The 21436-nt window shown below is 33.9% G+C and overlaps 3 protein-coding genes across 5 annotated transcripts in view; 1 reads left to right on the top strand and 2 right to left on the bottom strand.

Moving 5' to 3' along the window:
• The window catches only part of LOC139822989 (uncharacterized), a 60918-nt gene extending 45323 nt beyond the window's left edge, over positions 1-15595 (top strand). For 2 of the 3 annotated variants that reach the window (XM_071795242.1, XM_071795250.1), the window contains 2 exons: positions 12687-12985; positions 13178-15595. In XM_071795242.1, the coding sequence (XP_071651343.1) occupies positions 12724-12985; positions 13178-13827 (912 nt within the window). In that variant the 5' untranslated portion in view covers positions 12687-12723 and the 3' untranslated portion in view covers positions 13828-15595. Of the gene's footprint in view, positions 1-8328; positions 8661-12686; positions 12986-13177 lie in introns of those variants that run through there. The other variant, XM_071795260.1, reaches the window with a different exon arrangement.
• Positions 3319-7362, bottom strand: LOC139814785 (uncharacterized). The gene is made up of 4 exons (XM_071781308.1): positions 7312-7362; positions 6647-6817; positions 6001-6204; positions 3319-4821 (listed from the first exon to the last, which is right to left on the bottom strand). The coding sequence occupies exons 1-4, from the start codon at positions 7360-7362 to the stop codon at positions 4522-4524; spliced, it is 726 nt and encodes a 241-aa protein (XP_071637409.1). The 3' UTR covers positions 3319-4521.
• A 993-nt stretch (positions 15596-16588) lies between the features above and the next one.
• Positions 16589-21275, bottom strand: LOC139822976 (uncharacterized). Its single transcript, XM_071795218.1, has 7 exons — positions 21058-21275; positions 18789-20984; positions 18541-18700; positions 18304-18464; positions 17997-18204; positions 16999-17877; positions 16589-16915 (listed from the first exon to the last, which is right to left on the bottom strand). Exons 1-7 carry the CDS (start codon positions 21139-21141, stop codon positions 16713-16715), a joined length of 3891 nt encoding a protein of 1296 aa, XP_071651319.1. The 5' UTR covers positions 21142-21275; the 3' UTR covers positions 16589-16712.
• Positions 21276-21436: the final 161 nt, after the last annotated feature.

The following is a 21436-nucleotide window of genomic DNA, read 5'->3' as shown; positions in this document are numbered from 1 at the left end:
TTATTTAAAAGAAATTACGCTGAAACGTGGAAATCCTCACAATTGCATGTATATTTAAAATTAAAATTTTTAATATGATATATGCTGATCGTGGAGAATAAATTATGCTTTATCTATATATTATCTAAAATAATACTTTATAATATATTTAAAGATAGAAAATATCGAATCTATAATACTTTATAATGTATCTAAAGATGGAAAATATATTCGCACAAATACAAAACTGATTAATTATTCTTAAACTTCACTTATTGTGAAATAGTACTTATACAGTAGATATTTGTTTTCCTTATTCCTTATTGTGTTATTTGCTATAATATGTTTATTAAAAATATCTTGGAGTAAAGAAATAAATATAATAGATGAATCCATGTCGTGCCAATCTTTTTCGTTTTCATCAGTTTATTTGTGGCTGGCACCGCACACGCTTTTGCAGCTCGTCAACTCCGTTCTTTTTGCTTCCTCGAGCAATTTCTCCTTCTTATATCGAGTTTTCTCTATACATTGCACCTTCTGCGGTAGTTTTACCTACCGCCGCGCCTATTTTGCGTGTTCAGCAACATTGGCAACATCAGTTTTTCCGTATTTCAAAGAAAAATCCTTCTTTTAGATGACAGTGTTAGTGTATCACCTTTACTTAAGCTACATTTAACATATTGGTATATACCTAAGGGATAAACATTGAATCAACTTTTGACCATTATCGGGAAAAGTTCGGGACTTAAAGAGTGATTTTCTCGCAATACGGTATTGCACAGCCTTAAAGTTTTCCAAAGCCATGTGCGCGATATTTTTCAATATATTCTCGAATCAACTTTTTTATTGGTAAAAATTTTAATTGAGTTCTATTAAATGCTATATTTTTTCTAATAATAACTTTTAACATAAAATTTTATAAAAAATTTCAAACATTTTTTCTAATCCAACAATTTTTTAAATTTATTTGAAAAAAGTGATATAGCGGATGATGTCTAATAAAAATTTTTATAAATAAGGATTAATAATTTAAAATTTCACAGAGAACGTGATGTAATTAAAGGAAATGACTCCTTATGTATAATAGAATGATAAAATTGGTAACATACCTACCGATAGTACATGTATAATCACTATAATCAGCATATAATACGTTTGCATTATAAGAATATAGAATCTATGATTAAACTGAGTATTAGGTATATAATTCGTGTCCGTGCCCGCGCGCTTATCATTGCTCAGGCATCGTTAAATATTCTCGGGTGCGGTGAATGGCTTTGAATAGCAACGAAGTGACTGGCCGTATAGACGGAACTAATTTTCAGAATAACGTTTCCAGGTAATGCATATATCTGACACTATGCCTATGTCAATCGATTTATTTCGTGCAATTGCAATTAATTAATTCACACATCTATTAGACGTGCGTGCGTGTGTGTATGCGCGCGCGTGGTCATTAGAAATTTACTTAAACTTAAATTAAATTTACATTTATTATAATCAAATAAACAACTCTCCTCCCCCCTTCCTCTCTCTCTCTCTCTCTCTCTCTCTCTCTCTCTCTCTCTCTCTAACAAAATAGATTATTTAACTTACAATTTTGAATAACTAAATTTTTTCCGTATTCTATTTACGAAAATTTAATTATAGGTTGTTTATCAAATTCAATCAAAATTAATTCATATTGGTCGCGTTTCTTATTACCTGACGTGGCTGACGCCCTATAACTTAATTGCCTATCATTATACAGTTGGTGTTAACCGCCCAAGGTAATGGGCCGTGCATGGCATATTTGGTACATTAAAAAAATATTACACGTTACCAGATTATTTATTTACGAATGCCTTGGACAACGAATTGGCCTTGCAGACTACAAAGAGTATCCGCATGATAATATCGCGTAACAATACCACGTTTAAGTATAATCGAAGGATTTCAAGTGAAAGTATTTCCTTAACGTGAGAAAGGTTGCGACCCGAGAAAAATCAACCTTTTATCCGGGATCAAATCTAATCTCATTAATGAGACTTAAACAATTTCGACTTAAATGGAGAAAAAATAACAGCTATATATGTGCTGCATTGTAATTTGCAATCTTCTTTCTTCCTTCTTATTAGTTTTCTTATTTCTTTTTAGTTTATTAATGACTATTGAAATTACTGTTATTACATTTTACAGATGTGCGTGCGTATTTTTTAGAAATTATAAATGATTGTTTAAATATTGACAACAATATCGAATTTGTCGTAATAACAGCTACACACATTGCATGTGTGTTATATTACATTTACATATTGTTGAGTAGGAAATTATAACTTGCATGTAAGTTGCATGTTAATTGGTGTTTGCTGGTTTAGCTTTCGATAACATCTTGCGATTAAATCTCATGAGACAACGCAGTAAGAATGTCTGCAAGGCTTCTGTTCACTCACTGCAGCTATTTTGGATTGATGACGTCAGAAATGAGAAAATATATCATGAAAATTCTTGCAACGTACATTAAAATAAAGCTGTTTTTCAATAAAATAGCATTTGTAATCTAGAATAGATAGAATAGACTTGTAAAATATGCCGAAAACTTCTCTTTTGTTTGGATAATTACTAAATAACTCGTATATGTCGAATTGAATTGTATCTAATCAAGGATGAAAACAAGCTGCCAAATTAAAATAAATTTTTGCTTCGACTTTTTAAATTATAACAAAATGGGAGTCTTTGGTATATTTTAACATTATAACAATTATTTTAAATATAAAAACACTACATTGAAAGGAAAAATGGCGCTGTACGTTGCAAGAATAATTTAGCTTTTTAACGTCATTTTTTACGCCTTGTAGTTCACAATTTTGCCAAGAGGAACTCTATGTCAACGTGGACTTGGCAATCGAGTCAGTAGAAGCCTTATCTTAAGAGAAGCTTTTTGTTTTCAAATCCTAAAACAGTTTTAAAAAGTTGACGTATTTAATTGTCTATGTAGTATACCAATCTTCTTGGATATAATAAAAATACGAATTAACGAGCGACCGATGTGACGGCCGAGTTATGAAAAAACTAAATAATAAATCAAGGATTTACAAATCAAGGATTCAAAGAGAAAGTCTTTTTGCCACGCGTGAGAAAAATTGCGTAATTAAAAAAATATAACTCGTTATCGAGATCAAAGTATACGAGCATCGATAATTCAAGTACATTTTCTTTCCTGCACTTCTTTTCAAATTAGATAACGAGTACGCAACTCCATTGCGTTCGTGACACATTACAACATGCGAACAAAGGTACGGACGGGATGTATTTGCGGCGTTCTAGAAAGGCAAGCGGTAACCGAAGCGTGACGCCCGCTTCAGTTTGTGAACTACATATTGTATATCATGATATTCATGATTTCAATGTAAATGTCAGCATGTATACAATATTACATAATTTTGTAATAAAAATTATAGTGTATTACCATTTTTTTCTATTGAATAATTCTACTTTAGCACTATATATCTGACTGGCTGTTTTTCATCGAGACACAATTTGATCCTTATATAGACGGTTTTAACTTTCTGCGCGGCGACGACTTCTTCGGCGATGTCACTGGTTTTGTTAATTTTGTGTGTTTGGTTTGGCATTTAATTATAATATCATCATTAACGTATGTTCACTGAATTTATCATTATTTACGAATATACATGAGAAAAATTATTGTATTTTGATTCGAAATATATAATATTTATCTGCCGCAAAAAAGGTTCTCCTTTCCGCAAATTATATATGTATAAACTTCCGCACAGATAATTAACTCTGCGCGGAATTAACACTCCGTGTTTTTGGAGTACCTACTCACCCGGACACCTCCCTCTCGGACTTTTAAGTCTAAAGGGTTTTTGAAAGCGCGTTTCTGTGTTACAAAAAATTTATAAAAATTTATTTATCATTTTTAAGGTTTCAAAAAGTGATTTCTATACTTACATAGGCCGGCCACTGTTGCAATTCGCTTCGCAAGCGCTGAAGCTGAAGCTATTGGGAATCATATAAATGAAAAATCGACTGTGCCTTAAAAGACCCACGGATCCATGGTCCATGGTGTCCGCGCAGTGTTAAAAATGTCATGATATTTACATTCGCTATATATGTCGCATGAATTGCGAGTATTATATACTATCACAATGTATTTACGTGTAAATATTTATTAATGGAATTGCTAATTAAAGAATTTGCACCTTACGAAGTATATTCTGTATTATACCCTCAAAACATACGCGGGATGGGGGAGGGGGAAGTACTTATTAAAAATATTAAATAAAGAACGAAAGGAGATATATAGATTAATCAGATTACTCTTATATTACATATACAATATATTGACAATATCACATATTGTTGGCGTATTACTATTATTATTTTTGAAAACGTACGAAGAATTTTTTATCAATCTTTGCTCAGTTAACGGCTACATTAGTTAATTTTTACTTTTAATCTTGCGAGAGAACAATTGATATATGATTTGATAATTCTCGATGTGCGACGTGGCGCGTGTATCTCAAGAGAATACTCGCGCTACACCTGACCTAAACGCGTCGCACGCATCTTTCTGAGATGTGCCAATCTTCTTTTGTTCCTAGCGGCATTCGCCTTCGCCTCGTGTGCAGCAGCGTTGGCTTTGGCAGCTGCGCGATTCGTGTTCGCGAGATCTTGCCGAGCGCTTTGCAATTGATTCGATAGCTCGTCCACTCGTCTCTTGGCCGCTTCTAGCAGCTCCTCTTTCTCTCGCAGCGATCTCTGTGCTCCGCTAGCGACCGCCTGCGCGTTCGCCGCATTTGATTTGGCTGTACGTACTGCATTCGTCAATGTCTTCAGCTGTATTTTCAGAAAATTGTTAGCGCTTCAAGCTGCACCAGATCAACGCTTTATAGACTTGAGCATAATTGTGCATAATAAATGCGTTTTACAGACCTGTAAGCCAGGAGGTAAACAAAGCAGATTGCTGAGAGTGATTTTAATCTATTCTTATATATTTAAGACATTTATTTAACAAACTAAAGAAAGCAATTTCTTTAATGTTTTCTAAAGACAGCGGACATCTGCTCTGTACACACACACACACATCGGTATAGATATAGATATGTGTACAGAGTAGTGGTGAGACCTGATGATGATGAAAAGGAATGACAAAGTTATTTTTCATTTAAATATAATATTATAAATATAATTAAAGAGACAGTTTTTATCGCTCTTTAAGAGGAAAGCGACAACCGAGGTTATAGGATAGATATATAAGTAATGTGTATAACTCTTATCACAGAATAAGTTGATATGACAATTTCGATAATCCTATCAAACAGATTGTCCATGCATATGTCTAATACATATTTATTAATTTGTATATTGAGTTGTAAACTCTCTTTCTTCACAGTGTTCAAATGATATTTCTTGCAATAAATTTCTTTACACTAATGAAGGGTTTGACACTATGCTTGTTAACATAATAATTAAACTGATTATTAAGATCGCAATTTAATCACATTCGAGTTAATGGTTCTCATCTGTGGCAGAAGGTCACATTAAATTGTAAAACCGGGTAGCAATTGACGCGTAGTTCAAAATATAGCGGTAATATTTATAATACACAAACTAATATTAGGCCGACGATCTGCCGATGATGACCGATATAGTCAGTTGTACGTGTATACTAGTTTCCATCAGTTTCACGTAATTGTAAGTGTTAATCAATGATAGGTGAAGAACTAAGAAGAGAATATATAAAAAAATTAAGGAAATTAAGGGAGGAAAAATGAACAACTACACAAGTCCAATGTCAAAGTCTAAAGCCGCAAAAAGTGTTTAAATATAAATAATAGATCCATAAATCAAGGCTTACAATTAAATCGTATGTGATCTAACTAAACAATGTAAAAGTTAGGATAAAGTGCAAAATGTCACCGTTTATCCTGCCGATGTTACATAGATATTATTCGCATTTAACTCGTATTGTGACCTGTATACCTTTGTATGTCTTGTTTTTTACCTATCGTATACCTGATCTTGTGACTGCCGTGCCGCTTGAACCGCAGCGTTCACGTTAACCTGTGCTTGTTGTAGAGAAGATGTTTCTTCTCGAACTACCGATCGTGCCTCCTTCACTTCCTCTTGCAGATGTTCGACCATCGCTTCCTTACCCGATAAGGCCACCTCAGCAGCTTTCGCAGCTTGAACCGCCTTCTCCGCCAGTTGAGCCTTCACCTATTACGTGTATATACACACATATAATATATTTATATACACGTAGCGCATTTCTTTAACAAAATACCAATCTTAACACACGTGCACAAATGTAATTAACAAACGCTCGCGCAAATCGCTCGCATGCCGCTAATTCCACGACAATTTTACGCGTTTTAAGTTTTATCAGATAATATCCGTACACGCACGTACGCACGCACGCACACAGATGTAGATCTGACAAATATTAAACGAACGGAATTAAACGAAAAAGAAAATTTGAAAAAGTAAGGTTAATTCTCTTAGTTCTTTTAATTTTTTAATAAATTGTCTCGTATCTGGGAAATATCACAAAAGCAAAATGCATTGTGAATGAAATATTTTCGAATCACGTCACCACTGTCGTTCGACATCTTAGCAAAACATCTTTTTGAATAATGACATATATAATAAAATTAGGTACTTGACGCGCTGCTTGCTGACCAGCGATATTCTGCGCTTCGGACGCGGCCTTTGCTTCCTGCGCTGCTTTCTGCGCGATATTGCTTGTTTTTTCAACAGTTTTCTTCTGTAAAGTATTCGGTAAACTGTCACGACAGTTTGTGCCTTCAGCATGACGCGTGTCTCTTTGATTCTATAATTTTTTCGAGAAACAATACTATCATAATCGACGTGTCTTCTGTATCAGTATTTTAACAATAAATGCTTGTATTAAAATATTAATTGTAATTTTCATTCGAATTTCGATATTAATTATTCTGCTATCGTTATTATTTTTATTATCATCATCATCATCATCATCATCTATTATTATTATTATCATTATCATTGAAATAGAAAATAAATAGAAAATAAAAAAGGATAAGAAAGAGAGAGAGAGGGGGGAGGACACAGTTCAACAGTATGTAGTTTACACAGTTCAATGATATATGTATCATTTTTAATCAAGAAACAGAAATATCAAGACTCAATTATCAATTGTATATTCCCATAATATCAAATGCAATGATAGAGCATCAATAATATTACGATATTATTGAAAAGTTGCAATTATACAAATCTGATTGATGTTATATAGAATTATATTATATAGAAACTTTTAACAAATAAAAAAATGTATTAACTTACCGCACTAATCGAGGCTTTATGAATCCGTCCACAATCGGATATTGCGAACATCACTATGACTGGAAAACGGCATTTTGGTTAGAATAGAAATGTCAATTGTTCAGTGTAAAATGATGTCAATAATTAGTCATATAGCTCGCACTCACTGATGTAAAGGACATGAGAAATATTCATTATAATGAGTAAATGCACGTCGTACTCATCAAAAAATCATTTTAAAATGCGACATAAAGTCGCACCATATGTTTTGATTTGATGACGAAAACGGATAAACGATTAGCGCTTTTTTTTCGATAATTTGATGATATTGTTATGTGAAGTTATATATGTTATATTCTTAGTGTTTTTATATGTATGTATGTATATACATACATACATACATACATACTTGATAGAAGTAAACACTCAAAAATAAAATTTAATACAATTCTAAAATGTCTAAAAAATTATATGTATTTTTTCCAAAATATCATCGCGTGCTTGGCCGATATTTTTGAGCGTCTTCGAAAGAGAAAATTCGCATGATTTGTACTCTTTTTACACTTTTATGTAATCAACACTTCCTTAATCCCACAAGGAATCGCGCAGATAGAAATCGATATCTAACCACGCAATCTATTTTCTACAAATAAGCTACAATAATGTTTCGCAATTGTAGAAAATCATAAGAAGTCTAAATTTCAATGAATTCTTCAGAAACGCACACATACATACATAAATTCGCGCGCGTGATTTATGATGTTTTTATTGATTGCAAGGAATTGTATGCATAAATATGTATGCGTCTTGGGAGAACGAGAAAATGAAGGTATAAAAATATCTCTTTTTTCAATAATTTTATTTAAATAATGTCAATATACGTCAATCTCAATTAAATCTCTTTTTTAGATAAAACTTTAAACAAAATAACATTAAAATATCATTCCTATTCACCAATTTGTTATGTGGATCTTAAATAACATATTAATATGATATCAAACTTGTTTTTTTAATTGTATTGAATGTGATCTTTTACTCTAAGCATACAGTGTAATATTCGTCATAATAATAAACAAAAATTAATTAATTGGAAATTGAAGTTTTTTTTCTCTTTGATCAATAAAGGAATGAGAGAGAGAGAGAGAGAGAGAGAAATATGAAGAATGTAACATAATAGGCGGAAACAAATATTGGCAGGGCGCTATTTTGAACGTCTGCAATCCCTTCCGTGACTATAGATTAGCTGGATTAGCTCCAGACAGGAGCTATAAGAGCTCCGATGAACGAGTAACTGGTATCAGTTCTCAACTCCTTCTTCGAGCAAGGACAGCTCCTATTCTCTAAACGCTTGACTGGCACAACTGTCAAGAGTAAGTATAGAAATTCTCTTCACTATTACTCTCAAGAAATCTCTTTCTGCGTTTGCTCGAAAATAACATAAAACTCGAAATAAATATTATTGCAAGAGTAATTTTAAAAAAATTCATAGTATCACATACAGTCTTTTTTTAATTTTTAAATATAATAAATAACGTACATTTTTTATATGTTTATAAGGTTTATAATAAAGGTTTATTTTAAATTCTTTTCGTAATCAAGGAGATACTTTGTCAGACTTGCTTGTATAATCAAAATACGTATGCACAGACAATTATAATGTATTCGTGTTCGCACATAGCATATTTTAGCTATCTGTATGAAAAATGTTTTCTTTCACCTTCTTCGTGACATAAGCTACATTCCGTCTCTGATTCAATTCGAGAAATGTATAGTAAATTTTAGCATATCTCTTTAAATTTTGATAAAAAATATTTTTGTGACGTAATTGACACTTCCTTCTTTCATTTTCCTACATTAACGTTCGTTTTCTTACGTTTCTTACATTTTCTCTAAATTTTCTTCTCTTTTTTATATCTTTAATTAGAATTAATCTTGCAAAATTGCCTTTTATCGGATAAATTACAAAACATGATTTCTTTATATATTTTTGAAATTTTTATGATGTATTTATATCGATTATTATAAACAATTATTATTAACTGGGCAAGCAGCTCAATTAACCAAATATATTATTATACGCAGCGAGATAGTTATAAATTGTGGACATGATAAAAAAAGTTGATCTAAGTTCATTTTTACTAGCTGCATTGAGAGGAGGAGTTATTAATTTTCAATTTTCTTCGGTAATTATATTGTCTGTAATAATTTACACGTTTTGTTACAAAATTAAATCAAATATTCTTTTTCTTCCTTTCTTTATCCGAAATAATTTTCGAATTGTTAGGACAAGACAGTTTCTAGGTCGATTGTATGCATTATTGACGTCGCTTGTTTTTTCTCGTATTCAACTTTTCATACAAACAACTCATACCAATGTAATTATTGTTGTATTAATCATTAATGTAATAAATAAGACTATCAATAATAAATCTGTTACTAATGATTAATTATTTAATTATATTTAGAAGAGGATTCAATTATAATGCTAAATTTCTTATTGAATTTTTTACGTAATTATTTTATCCTCTTGTTATTTTAACAGATAAAATGTTACTCTGTAGATTAAATAAAAAATCTATAAAATAACACACACATTTGCTAGTAATCTCGCTAGTATTAGAATTACTTATTGTTAATATTCTTCTAAAATTGCTGACATATTTAATACTTTTTAAAAATTTGTTGAATCTTTAATAGAAATAGATATTCTTTTTCTTACACAATACAGAAATGCAAGAGCTGCTTTGGTACTTTTCATTAATAAGTTATTCCAATACAATGCAATTAATTCTGCTAACTTTATTATTTATAATGTGTACAATATAATTTTATATCGGTTACGTAAATTGTTATATAATTTACATATAAATCAGTTTTGAACTTTTGTTAATAATTAAATTTTTAACCATCATTCACTTTGTGTGTGCGCGCGCTTACATGACTGTATGTGTGTGTTTTGTGAAAGAAAGAAAGAAGAAACAATTCATCTGCAGAAAAGAATTAACGTCCTTCCACAGTTCAAACTTCACACGCTTGATTGTGCTATCAAGGGCATCGATTTTTAGCTTATGCAAAGCTGTGTCGTAATTAAAATACCTCCGTAATATGGAGATGTGTAACTATGGAAAAAAATACTTTACTACAGGGACAAAAGTATAAAAAATGGTAGCATTGACATAGATACACGCATATGCGCCCGCGCGCGCACGCTCACACACACACACACACATACTTTCTTATAGATGTGTGTTTGTATGTGTATTATAAATATACCGTTTAAACTCGATATTAAACTTTATTAATTAGCGCAAATTTAAATTCTCGTCATGGTCGCAAACAAACAACTTCGATTACGACTAGCTGTGATTACCTGTGGTTATACATATTTTCATTGGTAGATTCAGGTTTCGTATGAGATAAATTCCCCATGACACGAGTGACGTGTACAAGCGCTTTTCAGAGCGAGACGAAACCGGATTTCCGATTTTGAACGATCGCGATGCATAGTTGCGACATTTGGAAAGGCGGTGCATGCGTCACGGGCACGTATGTGTCAAGTCAGTATAATCTCAATTCGAGTCTTGTCGATCGCAAATGCACTTCATATATGTTAATTTAGACTAATCAAACCTGATCAACGTAGGTATATCCCTTGTTATAAAAAGGAATTAAATTTTTTTCCCATAAAAATTTTCTTTTCCCATTTCATCTTGTCGACTGATGGCCAATGTCTCTATGAGATTATATTACTAACAATAAGTAAAAGTTTTTTCGCAAAATATTAAAAAAAAAGACTTATTTACAGAGTGAATTATCATATCGGCATAGCGATTACTTTTACGGTTGCGTCAGATTTTTTACGCGTCGCTTTCTCCGATCATTCGATCCATTCAGCAGTTTGCGGCGCGTTCAATTATTATACAACACCGTATCATCGTCGCGCGACAATGGTTCTCTTTTTTTCATACCTGAATCGATTCGAAGCAATCAATCAAGCTTATCGCAAGCAGTCATGCACGTCGTTGACCAGACTCGGAAGAAATTTTCATTCTCAAAGAAACAAGCCTTGTATGGAGAAAAACCAATTACGAAACCAGACTAGTATAGATGATGTCTGAAACGCACCGCCGCGTCGCGCGCCGCATTGCACTTTTGAGATTTCCAGACATTTTCCAGATATATAGTACATACCTTGAGATACGATAATAAATAAAGAAAGAATCTCTCTTAAAGAAATAATCGCCTTTTATTAAATAAAAGTATGCGTATGTGCGCGCGCACGTGTTTGTGGTCTATGCAAAATTTTCTTTGCACGTATCATTCGTAGTTTTGCGTAAACGCTTGACTGATTTCATAGTCGGATCCGATCTATTGATACTACTCCTTTTCCTTTTGTACGCCATGTCCTGTAATATTTTACGTAATCGAAACGTGACTTGATTTCGAGTATCATGATCGAGTATCACCCCCCCTGTTAGTTCGTGAGATAAAATAGAGATACTAACAGAGATATAGTTATATGTTGGACCTGCGAAAGAAAAAGTATTGTCTAAGAATTGTGCGACACACGTTCATTGTTGCGAACTATGGGCTGGCAAGCCTAAAAAAGTGGCCAAAATTCGATTCGGAAAATAGCATAAAAGAGTATTCTATTGTAATATGCAACTCTTGTTACAGCTATTTCCAAAGTTTCATGGACAGTTATGTAATTACCGTCCATGTAGCAACTATTTGAATAGAAAATCGTTAATTTTATTATATATCCAAAAATAAAATATCTATTATTCTTTTTTTATTATTATGAGACATAAAACTACTTTAAAAAAATCACACTAGATCTTTGGCAAGAAATCGATAGTAAAATAGCACTTTATCATCTTTGGAATATACTGTAGTTTTGAAGCTATGAAACCCGATAATCTGTGATAATCATACATACCACTGAAAGTAAGACATATTAGATTAGCGTATTTATAAGTATTTTTAAAAAATCATTCCCATTTTGCCCGTTTTCATAAACTTTATAAAAAATAAATAAATTAGTACCAAAATGTTAATTTTGATCCAGAAAAAGTGTACTTTTCGAGCATTGCTAGTTTTGATGAAAGTTTTAAGGGAGGTAGTTTTTTAAGGCGTTACTTAAATTGTAGTCAACAATTTGGGATGTTTCTATAATATCCCAATGTCCCCGATCTCCCCTACGCAGAAATAAATGATATGTTGCAAATGGAATCCATTTATTTGCGTTATAGAAACTAATTCAAGAGACTCTAATATGTTAAGCATGTTAAACAACAAAATGCAGTGATAAATAAAATTCGATAATTATATGTCGTGTATATTACATTCTTTTTAATAGAAAATTAATTTCAGCTTTGTTTTCTTGGTTTTTACAGATATTCATTAGCCACAACTAAAATTTAACGTTTCAACATGAAGATCTTGTTGATGTTTCTGGCTTACGTGACTTTCGTGCACTGCGGCAAATCTAAAAAGCAGATTCACGATCAGGAAGTGATCGACGGTTATGAATTTGAGTACGCAGGTCATAGCGCACCGTTAGGTTTGATCGAGTCAAATACTCATTATGTTGAAGCTGCGCCTGTCGTAGCAGTCGCTGCGAGTGGTCATCGTTCGAGTCATCTTATCCGACCTGGTTACAGCGTGGGTGGCCCTTTGGCCAGTATAGCGAAAGGTTAGATACGTTTCTTGTGTTTAAACCGGTCAATGATCCTTTGCTTTTTCTCATTGTGATAAAAATATAACGGGTAGAAAGAGAGAGAGAGAGAGAGAGAGAGAGAGAGAGAGAGGGGGAGGGCGAATAATGGGCATATAAAATATAGTTTTTTCTTTTACTTTTGACACAATTTTTGTGTCCTGATTGCAGGAGCCGCTGACCAAGCTCACACACAATTGAATCAACAACCATCGGCCGCTGGACAGGCAGCATACGTAGCCAAAAACACTCTGGCTCAAGCGGCAGCACAATCCGCGGCAACTGCCGCTGCAGCCTTAGCCGGCAAGCAAATTATAGTGATGGGTCTAGAACAGCAGTCGAGGGACGCACATGTAGCGGTGGACGGTGAAAAGCAACAATTGCAACAAGCTCAACGGGCGGCCTCATCTGCGAAAAACTCAGCGCAACAGGCGATGCACCAAGTGCAGGTCATCACCACGGCGTTGAACGCCGCACAGGCGACTGCCGAACATGCTGCACAAGCGGCAGCCGAGGCTGCAGCCGAGCTGGCGGCGCAAACGACGATGGTGGGCCAGGCTAAGGCACGTGCTGAGGCGATCGCCGAGCAACTCGCGGCAGCACGTTTGGACTTTGAAACGACTCAGGCGGCAGCGCAAAAAGCCGCTAACGCCGCTCAAGCTGCACAGAGCAATGCCGCAGCCGCGGCCGCACACGCGGCTAATACCGCGGCCGCGGCTGCAGCGGCAAATCACCCAGCCTCTTTGCATGATGACGAACCGCTCGGTTTAATAAACGCCCTGCCTGTAGATGCCTACGAATATAAGAGTTATCACCTCTAAGAGAGGAGAGAGAAAGAGGGGGGGAGGAGGGAGAGAGAGAGAGAGACTCGTGACAACCGCGCTCGTGTTTCCTCCCTTTGCAAGTGTACTTGCCTGGCAATACAGCGCGCAACGGCGCTCAAGCCATCTTTTTCCTTTTCTATTCTATGAGACTCAGCGATCGTATGTCACTGTGTTCACGTGCCAGACTGCACAATAAAATATATTGTTGCCATTCTCTGAACTCTCTGTGTATGTGTATACTCGTATTACTCATTCTCTTCCCTTCTCGAAGAATATCATTTAATCCTATTCTTCAGTATCGTCTGGATTTTCTAATGACTTTCTGACAAATTCAAAATTAACTTTTTCTTAATCAATATTTAATCACGCAGATGTTTGATTTGATTATATAGATCAGTTTATTTAGCATTGCCAGTTAATAAAACTTTGGCAAATTAAATTAAAAATACAGTATGTCAATATAAATATATAAATTATATAGATATAACAAGATATCATATTCTTTGTAATACGTATCATTTTAAGTAACCTTCAATTTTAATTTTAATTCAAAATTCTCGTCTTACACAAGTCATAATTACCATTTTTCACGCGTTTTAAAATTTATGCATAAATTAATATGCATAAATTTCACTATTACTTGTTCAAATATATATGAATTTAGTTCCAGTAACCGTATATAATATTATGAATTAATTTGCAATTCCATTTCCATTCATAAGCAAAAAAAATTTACGTATGATATTGTCCTTCTAACATAGAGAGTTTTACAACAACTCACAAGTTCAAATATATTTGTATCACTTGTACGTATCAAATATTTTCCACAATTTCCAAGATTCCGCTTATAGTACATATGTATGTATATAAACGACAAATGTAAAGTATAATACAATAATCGTATTGAAAAAAAACTTTTGTGCATTTAATTTGAGTATAGTATCTGCAGATTCTGACACTTCCTTCTTGCTTATGTTTGTATAATAATACATCTTTTATAGTGTTCAAAAATTGAAGCAGCAAAGTGACAGCGCGTAATGCATATTGTGCAAACTTATCACCGTGATTATCAAGAGGGACCCCTGAAACCCGGGAATAATTATAAGAATGGCCGCGATCTTCGATGGTATCGACTATCGATATAAATTGTTCTGCAATCCCCGACATTATTTAACAAATAAAAATGCATATTTACGACGCAATAACATCACGTATTGCTGCAAAACTACAATTTTTTCTACAATATACATTATCATTTGCATGAACAATTAAATCCGGATGATAACAATATGTTATCCGGATGATAAAATCGCAGTTTTAAATAAAAATCGAATATTAAAAATATTAAAATACAGAGTCCCTCTAACGGCCTCCGCACAATAAAAAATTTAAGGAACAAGGAATAGATATTAGCGATTAGGACTAGAATCAAGAATAAAGTTGGATGCACAATGAAAAATTGATCGGCAACGGAAACGGAATAACACACACAATAGATTTTTAACCTATCGAAAGCCGTGAATTAATGTTACACCAGCTTTATTCCTAATTTCTTATTTCTAATCGCTAATATTTGTTTCAAATCTACAATAATTAATGTCTAGGTTATTATACTAAAGACTTGTGTGATATTTATTTTAAGAATAATAAATATATAAGAATATAAAAGCATAAAATATACTAAATATAGTGTCAACACAGTTCATAAAGTATTTGCATGAAACAAAATCAATGATTATTTATAAAGTATAATAAAAAAGAAGTTCAAACCCTGAATTTAATTTCCATCCATTTGAAATAATTTATAAGCACGTAAACCCTACATTTTTTAAATACAATATAATATCAGATGACGATAGTTTATCACCACCACCTACGTATTCGAATAGAAAAATCAAGTCGCGTACAAATTTAGTGAGAAGAAAAATTTTGGAGGAAGACTTGGCGGATGACGTAGCTAGTTTAAAATGTTTAAATATGGAAGACTCTGTGTCGAAAGAGACAAAAAAATTAGAAAATTTGATTGAAACTAGAAACAGTACGCAAAAGAAATCAACAAGAGACGTTATGATTAAAGTGACGTCTTTAGTTCCAGATATATCGAAGAGTTTGATGAACTTGGTAGACAAGACTGATTTACCTGCTACGATAGAAAATATTGATATATAAATTAATAGAAAATGTAGGGAATCTCAAAATTAAATCAAAGACAAGAAAAAGCATTAAAGATACGAAGCAATTGACAGTCGCTGATTATAATTAAAATATAGATCAAACCATAGAGTTACTGAAAGACATGGCACATGGCAATAAAAGAAAAGACAAATGAAAATAACGATTCTTCTGCGCCGACAAAAAAACACGTGAAAAAGTTAATAAATCAGAAAACCAGATTTCAGAAATACATAACGAAAGAAAATTCTTTAAGACTAGAACATTGAAAGAAAGTATAGAAATCGCGGACACAGTGAATGAACCTAAAAATTTACGAAGTAAATGTCCTAAAATACTTGTAAATGATGAAGAACTCGGTTAAGAACGACAAGAATGACAAGATCCAGTGTCAGAAAGTGCCAAAAAGAAAAACCATCGTAAAAACGTTGTATTAATGTAGAAACCATCTATAGTAGTAATTTGTTGTATAGAATTTTGTAAGATGCAGATAGTTTTGACAAAAAACTACTGCGTATATTCCATAGCATAACAAAATAATTATTTTTAAATAAAAGTCCATTTTATAAATAATCGAAGATGCATCTTATTGTATTATATTATATTGTATTTAAAAAATGTAGGGTTTACATGCTTATAAATTATTTCGAATCGATGGAAATTAAATTCAGGGTTTGAACTTCTTTTTTATTATACTTTATAAATAATAATCATTGATTTTTGTCTTCATCATCATTCCAAATCATATTAACTTTAGTTATCTTCAAAGCTACTGGGTTCTTTCTACGTCGAATTGAAGCAGGTTTCTTGGCACGTTGATTCCGAACGGATGGCGTGACACAAATGGTTGGATCAAACGGGATTTTTACGTGGTCACTTGTATCAATGTCATGTGGCTGCGGAACCATAAACTCTGCAACAAAGATTATCACATAAATATAAAAATCTTATCTGAAATTTGTCCTGAAAAAAGGCCATATGTTAAAAAGTACATACTTGAACTGAAGTCTGAAGACTCTAATACCAGTTCGAATTCATTGTCAAATGCTAATTCCTTAGCCGTTTTATAGACGGGATGTCTCTCTAATGTATACTTGCAGCATATATTGATCGCTAAATTGGTAATATCAAACGCATCCTTTTGTCTCGATGCTACCTTTGTTTTCAGAAAGTAACAGAAATCGATCAATAACTGTATATAATCGATAATGTAGAAACGTATTTGCCAAGAAAATCGCTTCACACCGATTTCGTCACAAGGCCAGTTTTCAGGCAGAACTGATTTTTCTTCTTCGAATAGTTTCCGCCTTATTTCAAAAGCGCCGTGGAAGTGGTCGAGCGCTGCCGCGGTGTGATTTTGCAAGGCATATAGCTGCGCTCTGATGTAAGTGGTGGCAAATACCATGTACTGATACGAAACGTTGCCGCACTTGTAGCAGTCGCAATCTGTGTGCAATGTGAATTTCGGCAAGTCAAACACTTTCTTCCCGAGCTCTGGGGAAGCGCCATACTGCGACATATCTCTGACAGGATCTCCGATCTTCGTGGGAGTCACTGCGAGATAAGTGAATGGTGCTTCAACGGACTTGGACTCCATCGACAACTGAAACGTCTCGATGTTCAACATGTGCTCGAGGCCCTGCAGCTTTACCTCGCAATCGTCCAGTTGTAAACGTGACAGATCAATATAACAAAGCGATTTCAATAGTTCGGCAGTACGTAGCATCGCATTTAAGCTCTGTGCTGACTTTAAGAGTCGCACTAAATCCGGGCTAATACCACGAAAAGATAATAGACTGTTTATTCTTAAGGATAAATTAACTCCAGTAGTAAAAAGTACATCGTAACTGAAAAGATATGTCACTTGATTTGTCCCTGAAACAGATCGCTTGTAAATAGTCGGGTAATTTTACACATATATAAATTGATATTGAATTGTAGCTTTATATTAGGATTAAATAGAATAGAAAAGTGGCTTCATAAACTATAATTACATTTTTTCGTCAACAGATCTTGATTTAAGCTCCTCGCTGTAAGCCGATTTTCCTCAATGTACAAGTTATAATCCTCATGTTCCACAATATAAAAATGGCTGTTGCGTATAATAACATCTAAACTTAACAGATACACGGATTTATTAGCAAGAAATGAAATTCCTGGAAGATTTCTAGCTTCAGTAAGTAATTGCTTAGCGTCATCAAACTAAAAAAAAAATAAAATAAAAAATAAAGATAACAGAAAATTTTATATATGTATTGTATATTAGATAAAATATTTCCGTGTTTTAGACTATTTTCTTACCTTTCCACATTCAAAATAGAGATCCGCTAAACTTATCCAAAAGATAGCAATGGCACCAATTACATCTTCGTCCTCAGAATCTCTGTATTTTCTAACATATTCTTTAGCAGTAGTAATCCAATCATAATTGATTTGTCTCAATGATATGCAACGACCTGTAACTGTAAAAGGATTTATATTAACTTATCCATAAAACATACTTTTTTCTTAATCATTATAATAAATAATTTAACATACTATAAATAATTGCATGATCGTTTATTTCTGATGCTAACTTATATGCCAATGTCCATATTTCAGCTTCGCAATCTTCATACCGATATAACCGGGCATATTCACCAGCTGTTATCAGCATGCGAAGTATAAGTTTAGGTTTCCAATCCTTGACAATTTTTTTCTATTGACAATAAAATATTTTTATACAATTACTGAACTGCAGAGCTTCTAATAATAGCTTAATGCAATAAATAGTCTCCATAACTTACAAAATGGTATTTAAACAATTGCTTCCAATTCTTCAAACTCTTTTGTAGACACAACATAAGGTTGGTATCCTTTTTAACGTTTATCATAGTATAACCAGGAATTACATTCGGAGATTTGGTTTCGGCTAGTTCTCGTAGCTTGGGGGCACATAGAGCAAATTTTGTATTTTCCATTTCCAAGTGAGTTTCCTTATTCATAATATGCAACTCCTCCGCAAACATAAAAAGGCTTAAATTAGCTTTCAAGCACTGAACAGCCACAGAATTCGACTTATTTTGCTTCAAATCGCGTATAGCTTGCTCATGATATTTTAGAATAGAGCTGTCATAGTTCAAACCTAAAAAATAATATCCTAATAACTGCACCGTGTGTGCATACTGATTACTTGGCTGTAGCTTCTTAAGTTTTTCCAGAACTGCAGCCACGCCATTTGTAAATGTGATCTGTTCTTCCAACAAAATTGTTGCCTCCCTCAAACACAAGGCAGTCAAGTCATATTTGGAAATATCAATTGAAAATCCCAGTTCATTCTTTATCTCGTCTTTATCATTTGTCAAGCACTTCAGCATAGTTAAGTTTGCAACATCTTCGGGAGCATTTTTCTTAATATTTATCCATGTGTGAAAAGCTTTTGTGTTCGACTGATTAAAAGTTAACAGGCCATTCAATGCACACACAGTCACAGCTTTCCTATACATATTGTTTCTATAATGCACAACGCTTAATCTGCGCAATGCAAAAGAAAGAACATTTTCAAGATTTTTGGAATTTTCAAGATCCATAGAGCTTGATTCGATTCCTTCGATTTGAAAGATACAAGTACATAAAAAGGAAAAAGTATTCACGCTTTCCTCGTATACGTGTTCGGACAGTACGCCTATATTATAAATTAAATTACGACAAATATTCCACGATTGTGTCCAGCGCTTACATTCGCTTTCCTTCATTTCACGAATAATCAATTCAACGTTTTGCTCCAAGATTTTTCGAGTAACAGCGCACACTTCTGCTGGCAAAGTTTTAACAGGAAATTTACACGCTAAACTGACGCATTTACATTTCATCGCTATAGCATTGTATAAATCCCTCTTAACTGTACACTGTTTGTCCAGGCACCACTTGCATTTGATCGACACTTGCTTGTTGTAAAACTCATCTGCATGCATATGTATGAATAAATTCATTAGTTTTGGGAAGATGCCAGTGTCAAGCAAACGATCGAGCATGTGCTTGTCAGTTTCCACACATTTTTCCCAGTAAGTGAACGTGGGCTCAACTATCTCCATAATACTGATTGCATTCCATTTAAGACCTCCCTCATATCCGTACTTCTGCGCGATGTTTAAGTTATGATAAATAATATTTTCTATATTTTTGGCACTATCGACAAGATTTTCCATTGGCACTAAAAGACTCGTACACAAGCTTCGAAATTGTCGAAAGCACTGGCAGCATTCCTCGTCTTTCGCCAGGAGAGTCTCGAAATAACTACATAATTCATCTAACGTTTTTATCGTAGATTTAATACCAGTTGCATTAACTGTCCTACATATCACACGACATATGATGCAAAGTATACGACAATATATTATGTATTTCTCATCTTTGTCTAAATATAACTGCACTCCTGACAAGTACTTCAATGTAAATTTACAAAAATCATCAAAATATTCCTTGCCTTTATCAGTAGCTGATATTCTATCTAAATGTTTGCTCATCTCTACAATCAAATGGTTCGTATAATCTTTATATGCTATCTGCGTCATTTTCATTTCGTGCTTTATGACACTTTTCAGTTTATTATAACTCTCTAAGTTCAAAGATTTATTCGTAAGAGTGAGATATATGTCGTTAACTAAGACACGCCATAAGGACAACACTTTTATCAGAAGATTCCTGGTGTCGTCTTGAGGATTGTACAAATTGCCAGGTTGCAAATAACCACATATCTCCGCCGCGTCCTCGTACAGATTAAAAGTAATTAAGCAGTGAACAATTTTGAACAGAGCTTTGACGAAGTTGTTGTCATCAGGTACCTCGATCAACAATGAGCAAAGCAATTTGGCTAATTTGGCGATATCTCTCCCGGTCTCGCAGTTCTGCTTATTACATTTGTCCGCCACGCGACATAAGCGTAATAACAATCTAAATATACCGTCGTTCAGCTTGCTGTCCGGTCGGACGCGGATAGTCATCTGGAAGATATATCAACAATGAGATTCGCGCTCGCAAATAAGGAAATATTATTTCTAACGGAAAAGAGCGTACCTGAACATCCTCCAACACCTCCCGCAGTTTCTCCGACTGTATCAGTTCCGTCCACGTAACAATTTTTGCCTGCATCCCGTTCATCTCTCGGAGCGTAAAATTCTCGGTTTCACTAAAATCCCACGTACTATACTCGCGTTATTATCGCGCAAACGTTGTCCGTTTCGTCAGGAGTGATTTGAAACTTGTGACCTGCGTAACGTAAACACGGTACTCCTTTCGCGGGTCTTCTGGGAGTTCTTCCACCTTCTACTGGCGTTGTCAGTTTAAAGGCCGATGCTTATTGAACGCGTCACGAGCGTCATGAATTTCAATGAAAACGTCACTTGAGAAGAGGAAGAAAGAGAGGGGCGTGCAATAACATCACTGAACATCACCA

This window comes from Temnothorax longispinosus, chromosome 1 (assembly GCF_030848805.1).
Source record: "Temnothorax longispinosus isolate EJ_2023e chromosome 1, Tlon_JGU_v1, whole genome shotgun sequence".
In the NCBI taxonomy this organism is placed as follows: Eukaryota; Metazoa; Arthropoda; class Insecta; order Hymenoptera; family Formicidae; genus Temnothorax; species Temnothorax longispinosus.
This window is presented reverse-complemented; position numbering and strand designations above follow the sequence as displayed.